This window comes from Strix uralensis, chromosome Z, assembly GCF_047716275.1.
Source record: "Strix uralensis isolate ZFMK-TIS-50842 chromosome Z, bStrUra1, whole genome shotgun sequence".
Lineage (NCBI taxonomy): Eukaryota > Metazoa > Chordata > Aves > Strigiformes > Strigidae > Strix > Strix uralensis.
The window spans coordinates 82202407-82227083 of record NC_134012.1 but is presented as its reverse complement, the minus strand read 5'-3'; the positions used below and the strand labels follow the sequence as shown (position 1 = coordinate 82227083).

General features: G+C 39.9%; 1 protein-coding gene across 1 annotated transcript; it reads right to left on the bottom strand.

Moving 5' to 3' along the window:
- Positions 1 to 1755: 1755 nt before the first annotated feature.
- On the bottom strand, positions 1756 to 23090 carry CDC20B (cell division cycle 20B). Its single transcript, XM_074856938.1, has 11 exons — positions 23046 to 23090; positions 22458 to 22674; positions 20767 to 20885; positions 16633 to 16738; positions 13838 to 13948; positions 12015 to 12211; positions 11069 to 11163; positions 7410 to 7638; positions 6274 to 6399; positions 5447 to 5564; positions 1756 to 1919 (listed from the first exon to the last, which is right to left on the bottom strand). The coding sequence occupies exons 1-11, from the start codon at positions 23088 to 23090 to the stop codon at positions 1756 to 1758; spliced, it is 1527 nt and encodes a 508-aa protein (XP_074713039.1).
- Between the last annotated feature and the right edge of the window lie 1587 nt (positions 23091 to 24677).

The window sequence follows — 24677 nt, the reverse complement described above, 5'->3', positions numbered from 1 at the left end:
ACTTTCAAAGGAAAGAGATAATTTCAGGAAGAATCCAAAAAATATATGAGTAAACAGATTCATTCCACTTTTTTCCCCATTCAAAAGAGAAAAAAATATTTTTTAACATTTTTTAAAACACTTGAATTATTTAAAATACTATTTTGAATATTTAAATCAGCTGGTAAATATTTGATAAAGTCTGCTGCAACAAACATGCTCATATTAGAAGACAGGCACAGGATAAGTTATTTCCCATTCTTAGACTTCAGCTTCTTGGTAGTGATTTCTCAATTGATAATCAACATTCCCATTTTCTAACCTGTTTTGAAGACCACACGAGATGACATCAGAAACCAACAGTTTCGTAGCAGATTTATTGTAAATTAACATCTTACTAGATAAAAAAGATGAGTGGTCTTAACCTTCCAGATATAAATTTAGCAACCACGTGATTTATGAACAGCAGAAGATGAGGTTTTAAAAATGATGAGAACCAAAGACATGACAGTTTCACATTCATTTCCAGAGATACTTGTGCCCCTGTTAACACTGCCTATCTCTTTTCATGCATATGATCACAGAGTAATTTTCCATGGGCTGACACTGCTCTACTCCCCTAATCTCCCTCAACTACAGGAAATAGTCTAAATAAATCTCCAGCAGAAAAAAAAAAAAAATCCAAACAATATGAGTTTCTGAGCTCACAGGGCTTTTAATATACCAATGCAAGAGTGAATCATTACCTCTTGCCCCTCATAATTCTTAATAAAGAAAGCAAAGCTCTGTAGATAGAACACATTTTGAATAGCAATACTGAGTTGCAGCTGAATAGCACTGAAGACCAATTCTGACATTCTGACTTAACTGTTGACAGTGTACAAGTCTTACACAGGCAAACCTGTCCAAGAGGTTTGGTCCTTGTAAGCACTAAATAAAATTTGTAAGAGGGTGACAGCTGCCAGGTTCACTGACACCCAGAATTAAACTGGTACCCTTAACGAATGAATAAACTAACTGTTGTGTTTGATCCAAACAGCATGCTTCTTTTACTATGTCCATCTGGCTTATTAACCAGTTGATTACATAATTATGCATAATAATTCTACTCTATAATAATTCTATTATTATGCAATTATTTATATTTTCAATCGTTGTCAAACATAGTAGGTGGATTTAAGGAAAGGAAACAATTAAAAATTCAATAAAGATAGTTTTCTAATTAAGCTAGTTATCACTACCACTATAAAAATAATAAAGAATTCCCAAGAAATCAGTTATATTTAGTTACAGTTACATATTTAACGCAGATCTCTAGAAATATTGAGATAGATTCTGTACCATGATCTATGTGATATATAGAACAATACAGACCCCTGGACTGGTCTCTGCTGGTTCTAGCCTTTGAATGATTCAAGGCAATTTATACAAATTGGCATGTGGTTTCCAATGGGGATGCTGAGATGATGCAAAATTACTTATAAGAATCATAGCTAAAAGCAGGACCTAAGACTTTATGCTGGCATTTGACACAGGGTGGATTCCATCCATGCTTGCCAGTTTAATGAAAATAAAGATGATGTTATTCTTCAGATTTAGAGTATTTTTCTTCTAGGATAAGTAAGACAAGTTACTAACACTTCACATGATGGACTGATGGGGAAAACTGCCTGAATTGTACTATCTTTTGCCATGTTTCCACTGGAAGGAACACACATAATTTGAATTATTGAGTAGACTAAATACATTTAATCACTTGCTTTCAAGGAAAAGAAGTCAGAAGAATGAGCTCAAATAACCATTAGAAAAAGTCTTGCTGCTGTGCTTGCTCTCCCCAGGCTCATGGCATTTCCACAGACAAGCTATTCCATCAGCTGCAACAGAAAAGAGCCTCTTCTGATCTGGGCTCAGGGCCATATGCAAGACTCTCCCTTTGTGACCTGTAAAATAAAATGTATACAAAAAAAAAAAAAAAGATACATCACAATTCTACACTGATTATGCCAGTCACTTTCACCACCCCCACCCACACTATGGCTTGTTCCACTTCTACTGTAGCAGCAAAACATGCTGCATAGGATTTAGGAAGCTAGCATTATCTATAGAATATTTTCACATTAAGAAAAAACTGAAGGCAATATTTTCTTATTAGGGACAAGGCTTTAACTGCCAGGGCCGCACCACATTGACAAGACATTTCTGTCAGAGAACAACACTGAACCTGAACCCTTGATTCTCCATGTATTTACATCAGTCTCATCTGTGTTTGGTAATGTGTCTCACTGCTGAGCTTTCCCATCTGGCTGCACACGCCTCACAGACAGTTTGCAGCTGATCCAACAATAATGAGATAGTGTCTCCAGCTGCTCAGTTATTACTGTTAAGGAGACATTTTAACAGTGATCCCACTAAATAATTTATTGGAATTGTATATTGAGTTTGTCTGCAGTTGTAATAAACTTTGGGAGCTAGACACTGCAGGCCAGAAGCTAGCAGCACAAAGAACGTACAAAATTCATTAACCTGGTTATACAAGAATTGCCCTCAGCAGAAGCAACTGAATTTGAACTGAAGGCAGAAAGAGTCTGGTACTAAACTGAGACTGTTGTGACCTTTATTTACCTTACTGCTCTGCCACAGACCTCCTGTATCATCTAGCACAATGTCAATGCTAAGCACACAGGGGTATGAGAAATAAGCTTTTTTACTGCAAGTTACTAGCCATTAGCTTCTCTGGCTGGGTGAGTTACTGACAATCATATAGCTAAGCTTGTCACCCAAGGGGAAAAAATAAACTTCTGAGACACAGTGTATCTCATCTAAAACAGACCAGATGAACCACATCCTAAAAGGAAGTGTGAAGGTATGAAGTCTTGGGTGACCAACTTGAATGAATGTAAGTGACCCATGGCCTCCCATGATCTGTACCTGAGTTCTCCATGGACATAACGTGATAGAACTTCTCTAGCTCAAAATAATTTTATCAGGATAAAGATGTGAGGAACTATAAAGCCCTCTGAAACTGTGGTACTTATCACAATGGTACCTGATGAACATCCATAGGACTGTGGCAGATGGACAGTCTGCCCTAACTTTGAGAAGATGCTACAATGGGTCTCTGGAGCCACTGTGACTAAAATCAAATATCTGCTGTCCTGGTGCTGAGTAGCATGTGTCCCTCCTAAACTCTGTGACTAGAATTTTGACACCACCACTAAATTACTTCAGCAGAGATTAATTTTCAGGCTTTGCTCCTTCTCAAGTTATTGAAGTGTACATGATCTTTGTCAATATTTAAGACCATGAGTTTTCAACTCAGCAAATTCTTTACACTGTCTCCGTTTAGTGTCTGTAATGACTTTGAAGGAAGAGCTGGATACGTATTCTTTGGAGACATCTAAAACTATCCACAACAGTAACCAAAATTTGATTAATAGTTTCAGTCAAAAGAAGGGGAATAGGGAGAAATCAGAAAAGTTGAAATTACTAATTTCCGTGTTTCCTGAGTGGAGTTTTTCTGGTTTTATTTCATTGTTTCAAGATCACATTCAGATATCTTTCAAAGGAATTACATATTTTGTTAGCTTATATGTTTCTTTGATCTACAGTAACTTTTCTGAGGGCAGGGCATTTACATCCCAAATGAATCTTTTTTCTAGTACATTAATAGTTCTATCAGAAGTATCTCAAAAATGGAGTCAATACTATAAAAATGTTACTTTCAGTTGATATTCTGTTCTGAATATGCCCAGTAATAGACAACCTCAGCTACTAAAGTACCAAACAGTAGCTGACGGTGTTTCATTGTTAGCTGAGGTCTTCAGCATTTTGCAGGAGGATTAAACAATGAGATTCTGTTACGATTTATGTGTTCATTTATTTGGGTGTAAAACTCATGTGATTAAGGGCATCTGAGGCTGACTTAGAACCATCTCACAATCATCCACCACAGTATTTTTTTCTGAATATATTTTGATACATTCACAATTTCTTCCCACATTCAGTTGCTTATAGTAAGGTATTAAGAGTCTTCATAAGCAGGAATATATCTGTGTAACAATTACCTCATATTTTTGTTCATGAAAATTAGTTTCTCTTGCAGATAAGTAAACTCAATAGGAAACAGGATGATAAGTAACCCTCCAGCTTCACCAAATTACCAGTGCATTTGACTTTTATGGTAAATGCTTTACACCATATGCTATTCTCAAAGGTAAGATTAAATCTGGGTTTCATTTCAAATAGTATGTTCAAGACTTACAAAGATTTGAGAAACCTCAAGCTAGAGTAATTAAGACTAATGATTATGTCACTTTCCAGATCATTTCTCAGAACATCACAGGACATTACCTTAAGAGCTGTACATAAACGAGGTAGAGTAAGGAAGGAAAAGCAACACAGACAAGCTGCATTACACAAGGATAACGTGTAACCAGATCCACATATATCTCTTCTGCCCATCTTTGTTTTGACTCTCCTGTACTTTCCTCTTAGAGCCTAGTGTTGAAGCCAAGTCCCTGGTTCCAAGGAGAGCATCCCCATATAGTTGGGATTTAATAAATCAGGAATTTAATAAATGCCTTCAAATGTAGCAACAGGGTACAAAACAAATTTGTGAATATCAGCTGTCAGGTTAAAAATCCAAAGCTTCTTTGGGCATATCTTGTCAGTGAGTGTAAAAAAACAACCATAGTTGGGAAAATGCAGCCAGTGTGCAAAGAATTTGTTATTTTCCTTTAACTTCAGCTGCTTCTATTATATCACTTCAGTTAACACTGAAACAAGTAAAACTTAATGGATAGGAGTGACAGCAAGCACCAGAAATAAGAAAGCTTAATAGCATGGAACAACTTTTATGTGTGATACAGCCCTACAGCATCATGGACCAACGCAGAGCTGCAAGGAAACTCCACTTTTCTCTAGCTGTCAGCAGGGTACAAGGGAAACACGCTGCACCTCATTGCTTCACAGTCAAAATCATTCATTAAAACCCAGGCAGCTCTAAATAACACCTGGAGATTTATTTCAAACATCGTTTGGAAGCTGGTTCAGTATCCTTGCATGATGAGCTGCAAAATCAAAGAGCCAATCTAGTTTGTGTTATCTAGGTGGCCATCAGCCTAGAATGTATTGAAGCAACCTGACATTTGCACACTCAATCCAGGCCTAGTAAACCTTAGGGAGAAGTGGAAATCCACGTCCTGCACCTAGGATGGCCTTAGAAATTACAAGAGAGAATCCCATCGTTAAAACCAAGGAATTTTACAGAAGCAACGTATACTACTATCTTAAGAAGTCAACCTTTAAATTCCCATGAATCAGGATTGTATACATGAATGTGTATAGGCAAAGGGAGGATGTGTAGGTGACCGCTCTTTTAACTTTTTTTTACGTAAATACATACTTGCAAAAACACACTGATTAGACAGAAACTGAAATAGTTAGAACTATTAACTGAAATACTTGCCATAGAGTTCTGATGAATTGATAAGCATGGGATACTTCCATATTTTCATCTGATTTCCAGGAAGGCCTTGTCCAGTCATCATTTCACTGGTTTGGGGTAACCAGAGCAAGGAACAAATCTATTGCAATTTAAAATTCTGCTTTAGTTTTTAGAAACGGCCAACGTACCACTCAGTAGATTTGAAACGTTATCTACAATGTTTAAACAAGCTACTGAGAAACAGCCCCAGCAGAATATTTTATTTAGAAGGATACTTCATTCCTTACAACACTTCGAAGTACAGTCATCTTATTGTCCTATCTAAATGTGGTAACAGCTTATCAGTATAAAACCAAAGCCCTTCAAACACATCCTCAGCTAAATTGTAATAGATCCAGGAAAACCAACAGTTATGCTGCTTTACTCCAGCTGAGAATCTGTTCCTCTATCTCCTAATATTCGAACTCCAGAGATGGATGTTTGCCCTCTGACTCTTACACCTCTGCTCACCCCAGCACTCTGGGAATTTTCCCTCCCCCTCAACATTCTCTCTACATCTAGAATTTTGGCCAAAACTATTATTGCCAATAAGGAAAAGATGATGAGAAGTGTCTGGCTGCGAGACCACCTCCTCTTCAATCACTTCTATGTGGAGACAGAAGTGGTGAATGAGAAACAACAAACTGCTTCCGAGTCCAGCCACACACTGCAGTGCCAAATGCAGCACAATTGCACATCTAGAGAAAATCCTGCTGTTCCTCTGACCACAGAACCACCCTCAAAGTCAGTGGGAGTTTGCCAAATGAGCACAGCTATACAAGAAGTATGCAGACATTTCATCATTTCACCTGAGAATCTGTAGCTGCACTTTGGATTATTTTCTCACGATTTATGTCCCAGACACGCAAAATCCCATCTTTCATTCCACCCCCTGTAGCAAGGACTTTGGACTGCCAAGGACACCAGTTCATAGCCTAAAAAAAAGAAAACAGTTGCCAGAACAGACTAGAAAGTTAGCTGGAAAAACAAGAGTCTTTTTGCTTAAAAGTCTAGTTGGAAAAATTAACTGCAACAAGCACCCAGAATGTACACACACAGCAATGTAGGATCCCAAAACTCCAAATGCTGCTTCCCTTGTCATTGCTTCACAGTAGCCTACAGTGTCCCACATACATTCAAAAGGGCTTTCACAGGCCTCAGACTCACATCTCAGTACCAGAAGAACCCAGCAGGATAGAGTCTTACTGCCTAAGCCAAGCCACCACAGAAGCCTAAGCAACGTGACTTACACGGGTTACAAGAGACCTGGTTTCTTCTGAGATATTTCCAAGATATGCCTAAGGCCCAGACTCTACCTGAAGAAAAGCTACTAAGAACTGAGTTCCACCTGTTTCAATAAACTCCTCTGGCCCTTTAACACCAGCACTTCAGGCCAGCCTCAGACTCTGCTAGACTCCTCTGCCTCTTATTGCTAATACCTATCCTCTCTCACACACAGACTGTGACTTTATAAAGATGAAGAATCTTAATTGTTTCATTTCCGGTTTCTTTATTCAGATTATTTGTTACCAGCAATTACAAGAAAATATGTGCAGGAGGGCAAAAGAAACTTTATATTTAAATTAAATGAAGCAGAGAGAATTTTCTGAAACTAAAATAATTGAAAGATGTTGTTTGTTAACTTGTAAGCATTGTGCCACCAAATGTTCCTGTGTAAGGCAGAGAGAATGCTGCAAATTTTATTTCTATTTGGCGTTATATTTACAAAGGCCTACTAATCCAGTAAAATTTCCTAATCAAAGTCCTAGCAAACTTATCTATGACTTGGAATGAGAACTGGTCTTAAAATTAACTGCATCACAGACAGGGAGAAGAAATTAATAGATATCAGTGAGATGATTTGAAAAATTCCCTAACTGTCCACATCAACAATGTGATTTCAAGAGAGCAAATACAGAAAAGCAGACATTCCTTCTCCATATACCTTAACTGCTGAGGAATGAGGTATGGTTTTCAGTGGCTGTGACTGCAATTTCACACCAGGGTCACTAGGCCAGATATTCAATATACCATCACTGGATCCACTTGCCAGCAACTGGTTGGTTAGTGACCATTTCAGGCTGCAAATGCTTTGTTTGTTTTGGCAAAGAGTCCCAACGTGGTGTTGAGCAACCCGAACATCATGGTGATGAATAGATCCTAGTCGTGAACCACTGTAGATGAGAAAAGACAGCATGGGTTTAATGTTAAAGAAGACAAGCTACATCATCACACAGATGTTTCTTCAGGAGTTTCAGAAGCAAACCACATCAGAGTGAAATGTGTCTGCTGAACAACAGTATTGCAGTAAAAAACCCACAAACCAACTATCAAAAGCACCACCCTAACTGTAGAGGTGGCTGACAACAGAAAGGAGCCAAACAGCCTCTCAGTTCAAGCCAGGCAGAATACCTGTTCCCTGTCATGATTTTCATTTCCCTGAAGATATATTGCATTGTATGTCACTAATCCGCACCCCGTTCAACTGTCAAGCCATTAAATGTAAACTATTGCCTGTTCTTCATGAAAAATCATTTTGCAAGATGATTTTTGCCAAGGCCAGATATGACTCCACACCCAACAAAGAGGCAGTGTAAAACTGCACTGCTCTAGGAAAGGGCTTACTAGCGAGTAACAGTGTGTTCTTTGGTTCTGTCCCTTCCCCTGGCTTCTCTTTCCCACTCCAGGCTTAAAGAAAATCTGCACAGCTTGACACTGTTGCACTAATTGCCTGTTAGGAAATGGATGCATGGTTCTACAGCCAGTATCATCAGACTGCTAAAAAAGGAAGAAATACCCTGCCTGGAAGCACAGCTTCTATTACAGCTTAGCTCCCAGATACGGGTTTTAAACATCCATAGTAGAGTTGAACTGAAAATATTGAAAACACCTTGCAGCACATTTTCTTTTCCTGCCTTTCTAAGGATATGACCTATATTAAACCTGTGACAAAACTTTCTGCTGGAAATTCGCACTTCCAGCTATGATGATGACACTGAAAAATTCAGCAAGTTCAATACCATCTTTCTGGGTATCTGAGAAACAGGTATCTGACATTACTGCAATAGATTAATTTAAGGTAATAATGACTGGAGACTTTCCCATACTGGCTCTTAAAGATTTTCAGATGCAAGTTGATTGATGTGGAAGCTCTAAATGCAGTCACAAAACTGACTAATTGCAAGAAACACCATTTTGTTGTGCTTGTATTATGGACTTGTCAAGCTCCTGAAGTTCACAAAAGCATGAAAGACTCCAACCAAGCAGTGCTCCAGTGAACATTAAGCACATCTTCATGGAAAGTATCTATGAAAATACATGGGAATATGTGCATTATGTGCAAAGGCATCATCATTTGCCTCCTGAAGATTTATATAGATTTTTCCTACTACATAATAAGCAGAAAATCTAATTAAGTGTATTGGGTCTGGCTGAGATGGAGTTAATTTTCCCCATAGCAGCCCTCATAGTGCTGGACTTTGTATTGGTAGCTAGAAAGGTGTTGATAACACACCAGTGTTTTGGCTACTGTTGAGCAGTGCTTGCATAGCATCAAGGCTGTCTCTCCAACTTCCCCCCCTCACCAGTAGGCTGGGGGTGGGCAAGACTTTGGGAGGGGACATAGCCAGGACAGCTGACCCAAACTGATCAAAGGGATATTCCATACGATATAACATCTGCTCAGCAATAAAAGCTACGAGAAAGGAGGGCAGGGCAGGGGGGCATTCGTTATTATGACATTTGTCTTCTGGAGCAACCACTATGCGTACTGAAGCCCTACTCCCAAGGAAGTGGCTGGACATCGCCTGCTGATGGGAAGTAGAGAATAAATCTTTTGTTTTCCGTTGCTTCCACATGCAGTCTTTGCTTTTGCCTTTATCTTGACCCATGTGGTTTTTTTCCCATCTTATTTTCTCCACTCCCCCAGCCTGCTGAAGAGGGGAGTGATAGAACACCTTGGTGGGCACCTGATGTCCAGCCAAGGTCAACCCACCACACCAAGAGAAACAGAATTGAATTGCCAGTGTTGGCCATATTAAGGTTTTCAGTAATTCTAGTGGTATGAGTGGGAAGGAATTGGGCACATTTTTCCACTTTGCATAAAAAGAAATCAGAATTGTTTGCTTTTGACACAGAAGATGGCATCTGTTTTCCCAAAGACAAAGAGAAGCCACCAAAATTTTGTGATGGGTTAATATATGGTAATGCAACGGGTTCAAGACAATGTGGTGTTGGACTATTTTTAACCACAGGAATTAGCATGTAATCTAAAGTATCAATTGTCCACAGTGAAGTTTACTGTAAGAATACTGCTCTTATTTTAGTACAATGAATATTAACTCCACATCTTTTTTTCTCTTATACAGAATTTTAGCTCTGCCCTAATGTTAGAATGAACTGGTTAGTTTCAAACCTAGCCAGAGAAATAAATGTTATCTCAACCTAATTTGTCAACCCTAACTGTAGTTCACAGGTTATGCTAAATTTTATGATCAATTTCTACTCAGAGAGAACTGTAATTTAAGTTTCTGTTGGTTTTACTCCTTTGGCCAAGCTGAAATGCAAACTGAAACTAATGCTTACGGTAATAAAGTTATGCCACTTGGCATTGGCAGGATGTTGCACCTGCATCCTTGTAACTTAAGCCACCCAGTGTACCTGCTCCAGCAACATCATTTTATTAACTGGCTGTTCAGCTGGTATCCTTGTACCTCACTCCACCCAGCAGACCTAAACCGATCAAAAGCCAGAGCACCTTGTGAAATCAAAATAAAACTACCTCTAGTGTTCCTATCCAGATATACTGGGTTTGAATTTAATAATGAAGTCAGTCCACCTTTGCTACTATTTCTGCATTTAAGTAAAAGAGAAGACTATCGTATGATTTTAAAATTGCAGAAGCATCCATCATAAACAAGTCTCCCCTCAGACCCTTCAAGTGTGAGTCAAAGATCTGAAACAGAAAGTGGGAGGAAAAAATCCACAAAAGAGTACACTTTTATCTTTCTCATCTGAGTCCCCATGATCCCTAAATATAAAAATATTCACCAGCTGGTATAAAATTCACCCTTGGCAAAGCAAAGATCAATCACTTAAATCCTCCTTGGGTTGTGGATAGCAGTGAGCTGGCTTGTAGATACACAGCTAGAGGTGTGCAACTCTTAACAGTTCCGTTTTGCTCTACATCTGAAAAGACAGATTCAGTCTTGCTATCAATGGAGTGACAGTCTAAACTATGTGCCCTCTTGCTGGCATGGGGCAGGCTATGATTTTTGGAGTCCAGACCCACTGGAGACACCACCATTTCAAGCTCAGGCTTTGTACAAAACTAGGGCCACAGCCTCCATATCCTAGTGAAATTCTGCGAGTGGTGAGTTTTCTGGAAGGAGAGTAAGAAACAGAGACTAAAGAGGCAGGCTAAATCCCCTTTGACCACTTTCCTGCCGTACAGTAAATCTACATATGATTTCTGAGATGGCCAATAAGTAGAGGGACAGGATAAATCATCTCTGAGCAAAGCCAAGGAAAACAGCTAAAATGAATGGGACATTTGTCTAAGTAAAAGCAGCAGCACTCTTTCTGGGAATATACTATACCACTCACCTGCTCAGAATATAATGATTCCAGCTCAGAGCTCCAACTACAGACAGATGACCAAACATATTTCTCAACCTCTTTTTGGTTTCAATGTCCCACAGCTGCCAAACACATAAGAAATACAAATTTAACAACAAAAAGAAAAAAGGTTTTCATTCTCTTCATTTGCTCCAGTTTGCAAGTAAACCACTGCCCAGTTCTGATTTGACATATGGACAACCTCAAGCTCATTTATTCCACAAGACAAGGAGTATTTCCAAATTTGGCCACCTATATCAGTGATGCCGAAGTCAGAGAGGATTGAAGGGAATGCACGTGTCTGAGTTTAAAGCTATTCATTTACACGTCAGTATTTGGAAGTCCATACTTGAAAGCACTGGCCTTCAGTACCATCAGACTGCTGACTCAGGCAGACCTCCATATTATCTAGCATCTCAGCTGAAGTCGCACAGAAATCTTTTAATAGGACTGTCCTATTAAAGCAGGCTGAGACGTATGTGTAGAATCAGACTGAAGTCAAATTCTTGTGTGTGAATCCATAAGGAGAGTTTTGGATTGAGTTCTTAAGGTATTGATCACTAGAGTGATCTTAGCAAGAGATATACAAGAAAAAATAGCCTATGCTGAGAAAAATAATTTAATGAAAGTGTTCCTGTTACTGGTGGGAAAAAAATCTGATTGTCTCTGGACAACTGAATCATTAACTCAGTCATCAGCTTTTTAGTGACTTCAGAGGCTCCATTACATACAGGTAACACTGGATGTCACTAAGCCATTCAAGTAAGGTGCAGCATGATACAAGAAGTGCTATATATTGTCTCTAGCAGAATCCTTCTGCAGTTTAGCCAATCTTTTTCATTTGTTTCCTTAAAAAAAGAAAATCAGTATCAAGCCGTCTGTGGTCACTTCAGCTAAAAATGGAGAAAGACTAAAAAAGTAAATTATCTAGTACTTGCACTTCTCCATCACTGGTGCCAATTGCAAGGCAAGTTCCTTCTTTTATCCAAGCCAGAGATGAAATGTATTTGGAACTGGAATTCAAATCAATGCTTTCAATGGCTTGAAGAGTCCCTCCATTGCAGATGTGTGCAGCAGGTCCTACAGCAATAGCAATGAGATTTTCAAGGCTCCAGTCCAGTATGTTTAGATCTAGAAGAAAGCTACTAAAAATTACTGCAAAAAAAATGTAGGTAATAGGATGGGGGGAGGAGGAGTATGGTCTGGTGGAGAGAGGCTTATTTTTTTTTAATAGCTATGGAAAAACTTCAAGGGAATGCTTCCACGAAACCATTATTAGGCATGAAGGAGAGTACCTCTAACAAGCTGAAGTCTTCATAAATCTAATCTCCACAAACTGGTATGTTTGCACAGCAGGATCTGACTTAACAGCTTCCCCACTATAATTTTTTAATCTATCACTCTGCATTTTGCATCGTCACATCACTGATTCTAATTCTACCATTCTACGGCTCCTCCACCAACAGCTACAGTTCCAAAAACACCCCTGGTGAAAGGTGGTTCTTGATATTGAGAAAGACGTTGGAGAGGGTCTGCATGCTACAGTCTGTCCTACAACCTTGGGTTAATGATAACATTTACCCTGCACATGATAGGAAAAAAAAATGTAGAAAGGAATTAGGGAAATTCTGCTCCTCACCTTCAGAGCTTGCTCAGCATGCGTATGATGGAAATACTGTTTCCACTGCCCCTGATGCTGGGTGTATTGCACTTGTAGATCCCGGCAAAGCAAGTCACTACAGCAATTAGCCTCAGTACAGCCTGCTATGTCAGGTAAGCCAGAAGAAGTTGGTATACAACGTCTAATATCAATCAATACCATTCTTCCATGTCAACAAAAATCCTCAGCTGTCCATTTAGAGCAGCTTAAAAGTCATTTTGCATGATCCCAGAAGCACAGAAGATTGTTACCAAAGGCCAAGGTCTGACATCATATTCTGGTAACTAAAATCACTCTGAAGAACAGTTGAACCTGTCAGTCAGCTGTTTGACTACAGTCCTGGTTGATGCAGCCAGAAATCACTTCTAAAGATTTCTGTTAATGCTGTTGATCTTGGGACATGCCTTGTGCACAATCAGTGTAAATCATACAAACAAACCTTTGTTCTATTCATAGATATACATGAACACTTGCAAGGATATGTTGAAAAAAATCTCCACAGGGACAATTAGGAACACTTGCACATAGAGAGTGTTTCATTAGATCTTATGAAGTGTTAAAACATGTATTTGCTGCAGTAGACCAGAGATCCATGTGTGTTCATGTGTAACTTGGGCATGTTGAATTTTTGCCTGTGCATCACCAAAGACATAAGTGAGAACTTACTTCAGAAGGTATCTATCATCCAAACCATAAACAAGGTCACCGATGTCTCCCAAAACAAGAGATTTCAAAGTCTGCTCAATAAAGTTGCTGCTGTGTTGACTGGCTGCTAGATACCCAAGGCTGACAGCTGAAACACTTAATTAAGCAGAGGTAAGTATATTGGTTTGATTTGAAAACTGTATTGAGATCTATAGCTGAAGGAAACTGCATGACAGTTGGATAGTATTAACTATAGGGTTTGATCAGTCATGTCTCCATCCTGGGACAGGTAGTTTTCAAAGATGCATCCTTATATGAAAAATGACATCATATATACGTTCTGCAGAGTTTCCATTTCATGTGAAGGGGACACACCTTCACCATCTTTCTTGAAACATACGTAAGAATCCCCAATCTCTACAAAAACTACTACACAGGAGAAATTAACTTACAGTAATCATTGCGCAAGCCAGGAATATGAAGCCTCACTTTTGGCTGCAATGCTATGGAAGGCTTCATGGTGGTAGCCGCTCTAAACTCATCCTGGGTCCACTCTCGGCATCCTGTATTTGAAGATTCATCACACACAAATCAGTAATGCAAGCAACCACCAGTTTTTCTCAGGCCTAAGCCTTTCATATTCTCACTACATTTGTCTCTCCATGGTCCAGAGGAGGCCAGAAGAGTCTAATTTATCCTGGATAGGCTCAAAACACTAGACACACTAAACTAGGTGAAAGCCACCTTTTACCACTCTTTCAAACCTCCATGGATTTAGTCAGCTAGAACAGAGAATAGGGTCCACTATATTTTGTTTAAATTGTTCCACAGCTCAACGTGGGTTTTTTTGTCTTTTTTGCCTCAGTTTTCTGTCAAAAGTTGTTAGTAGGACAATGTTTCATATGTGCTCTCCCACTTCAAAACCCTCTCATACAGCAATTAACTTTTTTGCTTTCTGGTGTTAGTTTCTCACCAAAAGGTCTCCCCCATCAATACCTAACCACAGGAAAAGGTTTTAAAGCACACACACTTTGATCACAGTACACTAAACCTGTGACAACACATAAGCGAGAAAGAAAGGCAATGACAAGGATGAGCAAGCAGAAGACTCATCCTTTGTGGTGACTGCCTATCTTATACTGCAAGGACTCCTAAACATCACAGAAAAAAAGTCAGATCAATTACCACTCATTTAATGAATCATTTAATGCTAGATCTTTTTGTGTAAGAAATTATCATGCTGTAATGTGCAGAGCAGAAAGCTGGAGATTCACATTTCTGCGTTCTTCTCTGTGTTTTGACTTCCTTTTTGAATTATTCTCCAGAGAGGAGTATTTAGAACTAATATCAAAAGTTTCAGGGGCAGAAGATATTACTTATCTCTACAACTAACCTTCTCTGTTTGAAAAAATTCAACACTGACAAAGTTTTTGTACTCTGTAGCTTAAATACACACATAAACATCCTATATGGAAGTCCAGAGACAAAATATTTCACACAGTCCTTCCCTACTCTGTCCTGAATCTTCTCCCCTAATCCAAAATTCATTTCTGCCAGACAAAAAATGTTTCCCCTCTCAGCTGTGGTACACCGTCTCTCTCCAAATAAAGACTGAAGATGAGCAAGAAGCAGGCCACAGTGATTTTCCTCTGTATCTAAAATTTTGTGGAGTTAAACAATCAAGCAGGCTTGCAGGAACAACCTTCTCAGACCTGCCCAATGGGATATGTAACACTGCACTCTAACACTAAAAATGTGAAATGAGATTTCTCTCTACAGAAAAATCTGCATTTCTAATATCTAAATTTTTTGTTATTTTTTGAAAACTTTACCAAATCTTTCTCAACCCAGCCAAGTAAGATAATTCAGGAAAATTAAGGCACTTAATTGTAATAGCTGAATGAATGGCAACACTTCTGAAACACTCTGAAAATGTTTTTCTTCTTTAATATTGGTAGTTGGTATTGAGCAGTGAGATATAAAGGATTAAATCATCTCTGCAACTCATTTCAGGTTTCTCTTCTCTCATGAGTAATTCATCTGCCCCAAATTCACACTGATCATGCTTTCAGCTCTATTCACCTGCTTCATAGACACACAAATGTGCATAACTGGCTTTTTAATTAGAGGAAATTAAGCTTCATTACATCATTTGGTGTTATTTTGCCAGAGTACTAGCAGATATCACTAACTTTTGATAGAATTTTGGCTCTCACGTGCCTGTGTCACTTCTCAAAATGAGACTCAGGAAGTGGTAAGTAGTCAGTACTGTCACACCAGACCACTTGATCAACAAGTATGTGGGTGGAATAAACTTGGTATTCCTAATACCTGTATTCATTTGCCAGCAAGAAAAAAACCACTGTGACTAATCCCTATACTGGTGCTATTGACTGCTCTGAAATGAGTCTTATCTGCACAGAGAAGAGCAACAAAGGAGTATAAAATGTATCACGTAGCCCCAAACTTCTTCCACAGGAGCTGAACTCCAGATTCATAAAGAAGCTCTTTCTTACTGGTTTTAGATGCCCTGACTGGCAAGAACGTGTCATACAAAGAAATAGCCAGATCACCAAAACTGTCATCTGTCCAGGACAGAACACAACAAAATATTGGTCTGATATTTAATGAACTGTCTCATACTCAAATAACTCTGGGAATATATGTATTATTTCACAGGTTAGCTCCCCACATCCTACCTGTTTTCCAGTCACCTGATCATTCACACTCCCTTATGCTCCTTCATTCCTAGGATATCTTTTGGAGCAAATTAACCAACAGATGAAACCAGAGGCAGTGCTAGGGACAGTTTGTTCCAGCTACCTTTCCCTACAGAGCAACAAGATCCCACCATCTCTGCATGTCTTGCACTCTCATGTACCTAACAGTCCATATGATACATATCCTGTGCCCGTTCTGCAGCATAACCCTACATTATTTGTAGGGTTCTGAAACTGAAAAGCTGAAAGGAAATGAATGTTTTAGGGCCACCAATGCGTCAGATGGGGCCCAAAGGAGAGCCAGGTAAAATACTAGGGGTTAACAACACTGGAAGAGGTGGAATGCTATCTCTTCACAGGTGATGGGAACTCTAGAAATAGCCCCGAACAGCGTAAATCTCAGCACTTTGTATTATTCTTTAACACTCGCTGGTACAGGTAGATGCACCTGCTTTTCCAGTGTAGATGCAGCCTGCTGTATCTTACTGTTCAGTGTGCATGAGAATACTTGCTATACTGGAACATACCTTTCCAAATGCAACTGGTATTTTCACAGACCTTCACATCACCATTTTCTGAAAGACTATATCCAACCTCCTGGACCACTGGAAGCTGAGAAGGACATTTCTGCCAATATATTAAAGGGAAAATGTGACTGAATGAAGAAATCTGTTGAAAAACACATTTAAGCATCATGGATAACACAACTCCCAGCAAAGGACTCAACACTTGTTACATAAAAGCTTCAAACCAGCTTGTCTCTTGGATGGGAGATGAGTAACAAACACAGAATTGGTACCAGTGTCCAAATCATGTGCTCTAACTTGAGCCACCCTCCTTCTTTCCATAAACCACCAATTCACTGCTGATGATCACACAAACTTTAACAAATCTGTTTGAACAAGGCCATCTTAGCAATGAAAGAGGTCCCAGGACTGTACATCTGTAGGTACTACCACAGGTCACCTGCAAAACTATAGTGACCTCTTGTCCTGTTCTGAATTGGCATTTGGGCTAATTTTACCAGCATACAATAACATGCTTTCTGCACGCAGACAAGAAGTATGATGCCTCAGGCTTGCTCTATGAGGGAAGATCAGTTTTGTGGTGCATATGCTGCAGGGCCATTGATTCCAGCATGAGACCTACTGGATGTCCCACGGTCCCAGAGGCTGGACTCCATGATCCCATTCCTTAAACCAGTATTACAGTATGAAACCAAAAATATATAAAAGGTGTCTCAGAGGAATAAATTACAATTTACTTGGGTGTCAAAGAAACAGATGATGCAGCAGACAAAGATAAGAAAATGGAGATCTGAATTGTTATTGGAACTTTTTCTTTTTTCAATAAAAATTAGCTTTAGCCAAGATTCAGGCAAAGGCTCAGATCAGCTCACACAGGATATGAATCTCTTCACCAACCCCCAGTAATATGCATTTTTTCAAAATGTTCAGAGTTGAATGCTCTGATGCCAGTTGTCTGTTTGGTCTGTAATTCTTTATTTACAGTCAGGTGGAAATGAAACTGTTTTTACCAGCCACTAAAGATTAGTATGTTCTTCCTCCAGTGTCTTTGAAATCTTTACTTCAAAGCACACTCAGTATAACTCTTCTTCAAAACTCTGCTGCAATCATGATAAGAAATGTCTTACAAAAACATATGTGGAAAAAAAGGGTTCCTCCCTTATATCCCAGCTGCTCTACAGGCAGGCCTTCAGCTTTCAGAGGTACTTTCTGTATGATTTATGTAGACAGCTTGGCAGAAAGCTAATCAGATTGCTTGGATCTGTGTCCCTCTAAAATAAGTGCAGACATTTCTGTGGAAAACTGACTGTGTATACAAGGAAGTAATCTTTTGGACCACACACATTCACTGGAATGTGAGATTTTATTTTCAATGCATTCCATCCCTTTATGCTATCAGGCAACACAAATTAAATAGTCATTAATTACTATACCTAAGAAGATTAATAGATTTTTGTATGGTTTTAGCCAGGACTGACTTCCAAATGTTTTTGGAAAGAACTTAGGTTTTGTTCATCCCACAATGTCTTCTCAAAGACCCCCACATCACACTTTTAGGAAATGATTGCGGTCCTTGATGTAGAACTCCAGATACCTCAGTTCTAACTTAACTCCTGCTTGTAAATTACAGTGTAATTCTAAGTTACTTCACTGTAGGTGTGAAAGACTGAAACATGGAATGCTGACACCCAGTCCATACTGGGACCAGCACAGTTTAGTACCTTCATCAGCAACACAGACAGTGGGATTGAGTGCACCCTCAACAAATTTGTAGATGACACCAAGCTGAGTGGTGCAGTTGACACACCTGAGGGACAGGATGCCATTCAACAGGACCTGGACAAACTTGAGAAGTGGGCCCATGTGAAGTTCATGAGGTTCAACAAGGCCAAGTGCAACATTCTGCACTTGGGTCTGGGCAACTCCCACTACCAATACCAGCTGGGGGATGAGTGGATTGAGAGCAGCCCTGTGGAGGACCTGGGGGTACTGGTGGATGAAAAGCTGGACATGAGCCAGCAATGTGCACTCACAGCCCAGAAAGACAACCCCATTCTGGGGTGTCTCAAGAAGTGTGGTCAGCAGGTCGAGGGAGGTGATTCTGGCCCTCTACCCCACTCACGTGAGACCCCACCTGGAGTCCTGTGTCCAGCTCTGGAGTCCCAGAAGACAAGAAAGACATGGACCTGCTGGAGTGGGTCCAGAGGAGGCCACAAAATGATCAGAGGGATAGAACACCTTCCCTATGAGGAAAGGCTGACAGAGTTGGGGTTGCTCTGCCTGGAGAGGAGAAGGCTGCAGGAAGCCCTTATCACAGCCTGTCAACACTTAGAGGGGGCTTATAAGACAGATGGTGACAGACTTTTTAATAGGGCCTCTCGCAGTAAGACAAGGGGCAATGGTTTTAAACTGAAAGAAAGTAGATTCAGACTAGCTATAAAGAAGAAATTTTTTAGTATGAGGGTGGTGAAACAACAGAACAGGTTGCCCAGAGAGGTTGTAAATGCCCCATCCCTGGAAAGATGGGGCTCTGACCAACCTGATCTAGCTGAAGATGGCCCTGCTCATTGAAGGGGGTTGGACTGCATCACCTTTAAAAGTCCCTTCCAACGCAAACCATTCTATGACTAAGAGTGAAGACAATGACATGTACTCATCTTTTAATAGACGTTACATTTTAAGGAAAAGTGGTTTACATACATTACTTCATAGCAAGTTCTTATCATCTCACAAAAAAGTTTTATTAAATTTCTCTGTGGGGTAGATTCAGCTAATATTACTAAACTCACTGAGTTGTGATCTTAACAATTCTAAAATTCACAGACATTCAATCAAACCACGAAGAGGGCAGGAGGAACGCACTGTTGTTGAAAGGAGGATTTTACAGACTATTTTGTTTATTTATAAAGGAAAGTGATTGCCCCAAGGACCAGATTTCCCAGAATGATCTAAAAGCATGGTCTCCCTCCAACAATTATTACAAGATACCAGTCAACAAGCCTGTTAGTTCACCTGTCAGTACACTACCTCCTTTTCTTAGATGCTGAGCTAGATATCCTCACAAAGTTCTCCATAACATTAATTAAGGATTATAAACCACTATAAGCAAGGACATTGAGTATGCATCTCTGATGCATCCTTATCTAACAGTTATGGTCAAAAAAGTAAATCACATGAAAACGGCCATCAGCATCTTCAGTACTGACCTTGCAACTGGTACACTCAAGAAAAGGAGAGCACAAGAAAAAGAGTGATCACTGACTACAAGTTTACAATTTAATATATGAACAGTCACGATTAGGTAGGACTAAAACAAAGAGGTGTTTTTTGAGTTTAGTGTTACAGTAATAATTTTTACTAATACAGACAAGTATCACCATACTTCATATGAGAAGTCAATTTTCAAAAAGTTAGTGAACAGAAGCAGGTGGGTGGCTGGAGCATAGGTTTATTTAAGATGACCAAAAAGCAATGGATAAAGCCTAAAAAGAAAAAACAAAACTAGTGTGTTAGTGTCCACTAGTAAAAAATAAAGCATACAATAATAGAAAATAACACCTAAATAAGAAGCGATCTGAAGTCTTTGTTTCACATGTTCAGCAAATTCCATGTGTTCTTTCATCCTTGGCCAAGAATCTGACCTTCTATTGACATGATAAAAAATTTTACTCTCAGAAAGTTGCTTTTTAGCAGATTTTTTCATAGCACCTCGTTCTGTCTATGTGACAAAATGAACATCTACATCCCGCACAACTGAAGAAACTATCTTCTTCACACAGAGTGGTTAAAGTGGAACACTGAGTCATTCATGTTTTTCATGCGTATTTTTTACAATACACATTTTCCCTCTGAGGTAACAAACGCATCTTGAGGGCTTCATTAGCTTGGTTTCTATTTTAGTATGCAGGACGATAGCCTGGAGGAAGGGGAGAGAAGCTGAATCAAATAAATTATGAAGCAATTGTTCCTGACATTTCTCTAGCAGACACTTCCTAAATGGAGTCCCTCACGTTACTGTTCCTCATGTCAATAAGGTAGTATCCACATAACATTTCAGGCCAAGCATAAAGTAAAAAAAGCACATCAGAAAAATAAATACCCTACCATGCATTTGAATGTTGCATTACTCTCCTCTTTCTTTTCCATTTCAGCTCTCGTGTTATCACTCCTTTCCAACACTGCTGCAGCATGACTGCTAGATAGAATCACAACAGTTTTCATGATGGAGACTTTCTTAGGCACCTGAGGTGTCACTGGAAAAACAATTTGCATGGAAACAATTCCTTTAAAAACCATACACAGGGGTATTTTTCGAGTACTTTTCAGAATAGCACTGATTTCATAATAGCAGCACTCTAAAAACCAGATCTAACACGCTAAGTAGGACAACGCAAATACTAACATTTGAACCAGTCACTCTGCTTTCCTTTTGTCAGTGAAGAGAAACAGACATTTCTACAGCACTATTCATCTTATCCTAAAGGAGATGTCTAAAAAAGGTTAGATTAATTCCCTTTATAAAGAGTGACTGTTTACTACTGCAGCTCATATCCAGCTTTAGATTTATTGACTTGTTAAACAAGATCCTACCCCATAGGAAATCAGCATGTGATCTCCCAGAACAATACAAGCTTTCACCACTACTAGTAGACACAGCATGCAGGACTTTCTGTTCTAGAAACTGAAGCAGGGAAGACTTCACCTTGGTTTAGAACCCAAGTTTCCTACAGCTGGGCATGTATTATTGAACAGCTCTGGTATTCTGCTTAGTAAAGATAGAATTGCACTTTCTGACCAACAGCCATGGCATCATAGGAACACATCCTGAACACTAAACCGCATCTTTTATTTGATCTCTAAATATTTCAATTATTAATCAAGAAGTGAGCTATGTTTAGTTCCCTAGATCTTCCAGGAAGTTATTCTTGTACCCGCAGCACGTAAACCTTTCCCCGCTTTCCCCTAGCACTGCTGGAAGTAGGAGTCAGTGAGTTCAAAGGCTTATTTAACCTTTTGTCAGCTCGGTTGCTGATGGAGAGAAACAGCCTCCCCTAGAGTCAGTTCTTCTCCAGAACAAGTCAAGAGTACTAGAAGTTTGATCTGTGCTCTGAATGGCCCTCAGATAAGTCTCTGCCTAAGGTGAGTTGAGTGTGAGTGTGCCCTGGCCGCTGTCCCTTTGTCAATACCTGAAGCCTTACGCATTAGAGGACAGACAATAACACAGGGCAAGCTTCTCCTTCAGTGAGTGTGCACTACACCACATCCTGGCAGACTAGTCCAAGTTCTGCAGTTATGGTTGGATCTGTGAAGGCAAAGGAGAAGCAGAGGAAGGGAAAGGGAGAGGCCTGTGTGAATTCTGCTCTCCTGCCAGTTATTGTTAACTATTTCTGTGCACTGTTACAGCCCACTGCAACTTACACCCAGCCCCCATCATAGAGGAAAGAAGACTGGTCTGCAACAGGCATTGCTTGGTTAGGGATAAGACCTTCTCTTCTCTCTTTCCTTTCAACCCTCTCTCAGTGTCAACTGTCTGTATGACCTGACCTGTCCTAGGCTGTCTGCACACTGGTAGCAAGAACCTTGGGCCCAGCTTTCCTATCACGACAGCAGTGTTCTCCTGCTGGTCCTGAGCTTGCTCTGCCTGTGAAGGTCTGCACAGACTGCTGTTGCTGCTGCTGCACACTGCGATACCCAGAGGCCCTGACAACGGGACAGGGAGAAACACCAACCCACACCTTACACTAACTCCCCACTCCGGGTTATTTCAGAAGTCCCTGCATGAGGCCATCCTCTACAGGAAAATGTTCCTTTGTATCCTGGCTGACCTGGAGTCTTCCCAGGCGAGTGGATGAGCCTGGACCCCGCCGAGGCACAGAGATCGGTCACACACCGAGCCCTGCGCCGCCCCGCTGCGCCGCCTCTTGCGTGCAGCTGCTGCCACCTTGTGACAATGGGGCTGCTCGCCACCGGAGCCCTGGACGCCAGCTTCCTCTTCATGGAGCTCTTAAAACTGGAGTACGTGGTCCCTTCTGAGTCTGGGACCTGCAGAAGTGAAAGGAGACAAAACACCACAATTCGTCATGACTTAGTATCATTCTGTCCCTTCACGCTGTTTCCAGTTCTCCTCTGCTATGCCACGTGGGCTCAGTCCACCTCAGAGCAACAGGCCATCAAAATGGATGTTGGGCTGAGGATGGCTCCAGCAGTCAGTCACCTGAATGGAGAAAGAGTGAGGGGTGAAAAAACCATAAAGAATCCAATGTTTCTGGTCAGATAAGTACCTCTGAATCAGCTGCCACACAGAAAGCCTGTGGCAGAGAAAAAAATCCTGAATTTGTGTCCCTCATGCACTAGGCTATTGGCACTGGCCTCTGAAAGACCAAAACATCTTTGGACATTTAGCATACACTCACCGGTCCAGTCCTTCCCGAGAGATGTGCATTTGGGCAAACCCACATGTTGGCGTCTAGAACCAGGCTGGTTTTCTGATCTTTACCCGAAGGACAACTTAGATCTCTTCTGATTTCTGAATCTTCTCATCAACACTGTGGCTTGCTCATGTTATTATTTTTAATGTTATCGTACACTTTTTAATATATTAAGGCATACTAGATAAAGATTAAATGACAGATTGACATTTCTTACGTTCAAATTCATTCACAGAGCAGTGTGTCAGAAAAACAAAAGAATGTATCAAAATTTGAAATGTAAGAGCCTACATACTATTGAACACAAGGTTTTGTTTTTCAGACAGTTTTAAAGCAATGTTTTAGGTGAGATTAACAATAGTAAGGAAGCACAGCAAGTATAATAGGCTTCTGGATCATTATTAGGTACACCAGTAAATACTTATAATGTATTAAGTCTTGTAATTTTTTTTTATTTCTGAAATAACATTAGATGCAAATTACAAGCTGTTGAGATATAACTTAGACACCAAGATCTTGCATGGATTTTCTAAATCAAACACATTCAGACTTGCTTTTAAAGTCGGCATTAGTCACCTGTGCTTCCTTGTTGAGTACAGCTTTTGTTCATTTGAGCACAGAAGTCTGTGCCTTTTCTGTCCCCACCACCAAAACACCATGCTCACAGGCCTCACTGCCAGGCAGAGATCAAGCCTCGAATGTCCTCACCACACAGAACACCTATACAAACACTGAAATGTCACAGTTTCCCAAGCATCTCTGTTACATAGAAATGTGTGAGACTCACTATATAGTCTTGTCAAACAAAAGCAACATGGGACTTCAGCTACATAGAGATTATAGAAATGGTTGAACATACCACTGTCATAATGTACAAATCAATGATAGTTGAGGCAATACCAAAATCACTGAAAAGCAACAGACACCCAGACTCCACGTTTCACTTTCAGAAAGTCCCATTCTATTTCCATCCTTTAAAATGTAGTCTATAAGTGCAAAAAATCAGTGTGATAAGAAAGACATCTGAGACAGAAATCACTTTTCAATGGTGGTTTGGACTGGGAGGAGAAGAACATTAGCAGAGACTGACAAGCAACATGGTCTGAAAGATAAGTAATAGCTTAGACAAGCCAAAGAACAGAAATGTGAGCAAGACAAAACAAAATCCTGAGAGCTGAAAGGAAGGGAGGGAATAGCAAATGGACAGAAACAAAGAGGGATGAACTGAGCAAGGGAAGACATGAAGAATGACAGAGAAAATTGTTTTTACCGTAACTGAGTTTTAACCACTACATGTTGAGGTATCTTCAGAAACCAAGAACTACAGGCAAACATCTTTAAAATATAAAACAATAAAATGAAGACAAATAAGACACCAGAATTGTGCGACTCTAAAGTTCAGTGTCTTTCACAACAGCCTCAGCAAAACACCCCTGCAGCTGCCTGGCTTATATCTGAGATTCTCAGCTAACTCATTCTTCTCTTATGCAGATCTTCCATCTTCTCATCACAGCACAACTAGTTGCCAGTTAGCCAGTAGCAATAAAAAAAAAGCAACCCATTTTCCATCATCAGCCCCTCCTGCCATTACCAAAAAAAATGTATTATCTTCCTTTA

Coding starts and splice junctions, on each gene's coding strand:
- CDC20B (XM_074856938.1), bottom strand. CDS start 23,090: ATGTGGGTTTGCCCAAATGCACATCTCTCGGGAAGGACTGGACCG. Junction 20,886..22,457: donor CTCGCCTGGGAAGACTCCAG/GTCAGCCAGGAT, acceptor TTGTTTTTCCAG/TGACACCTCAGGTGCCTAAG. Junction 5,565..6,273: donor GTGCAGCTACAGATTCTCAG/GTGAAATGATGA, acceptor AAATTGCAATAG/ATTTGTTCCTTGCTCTGGTT.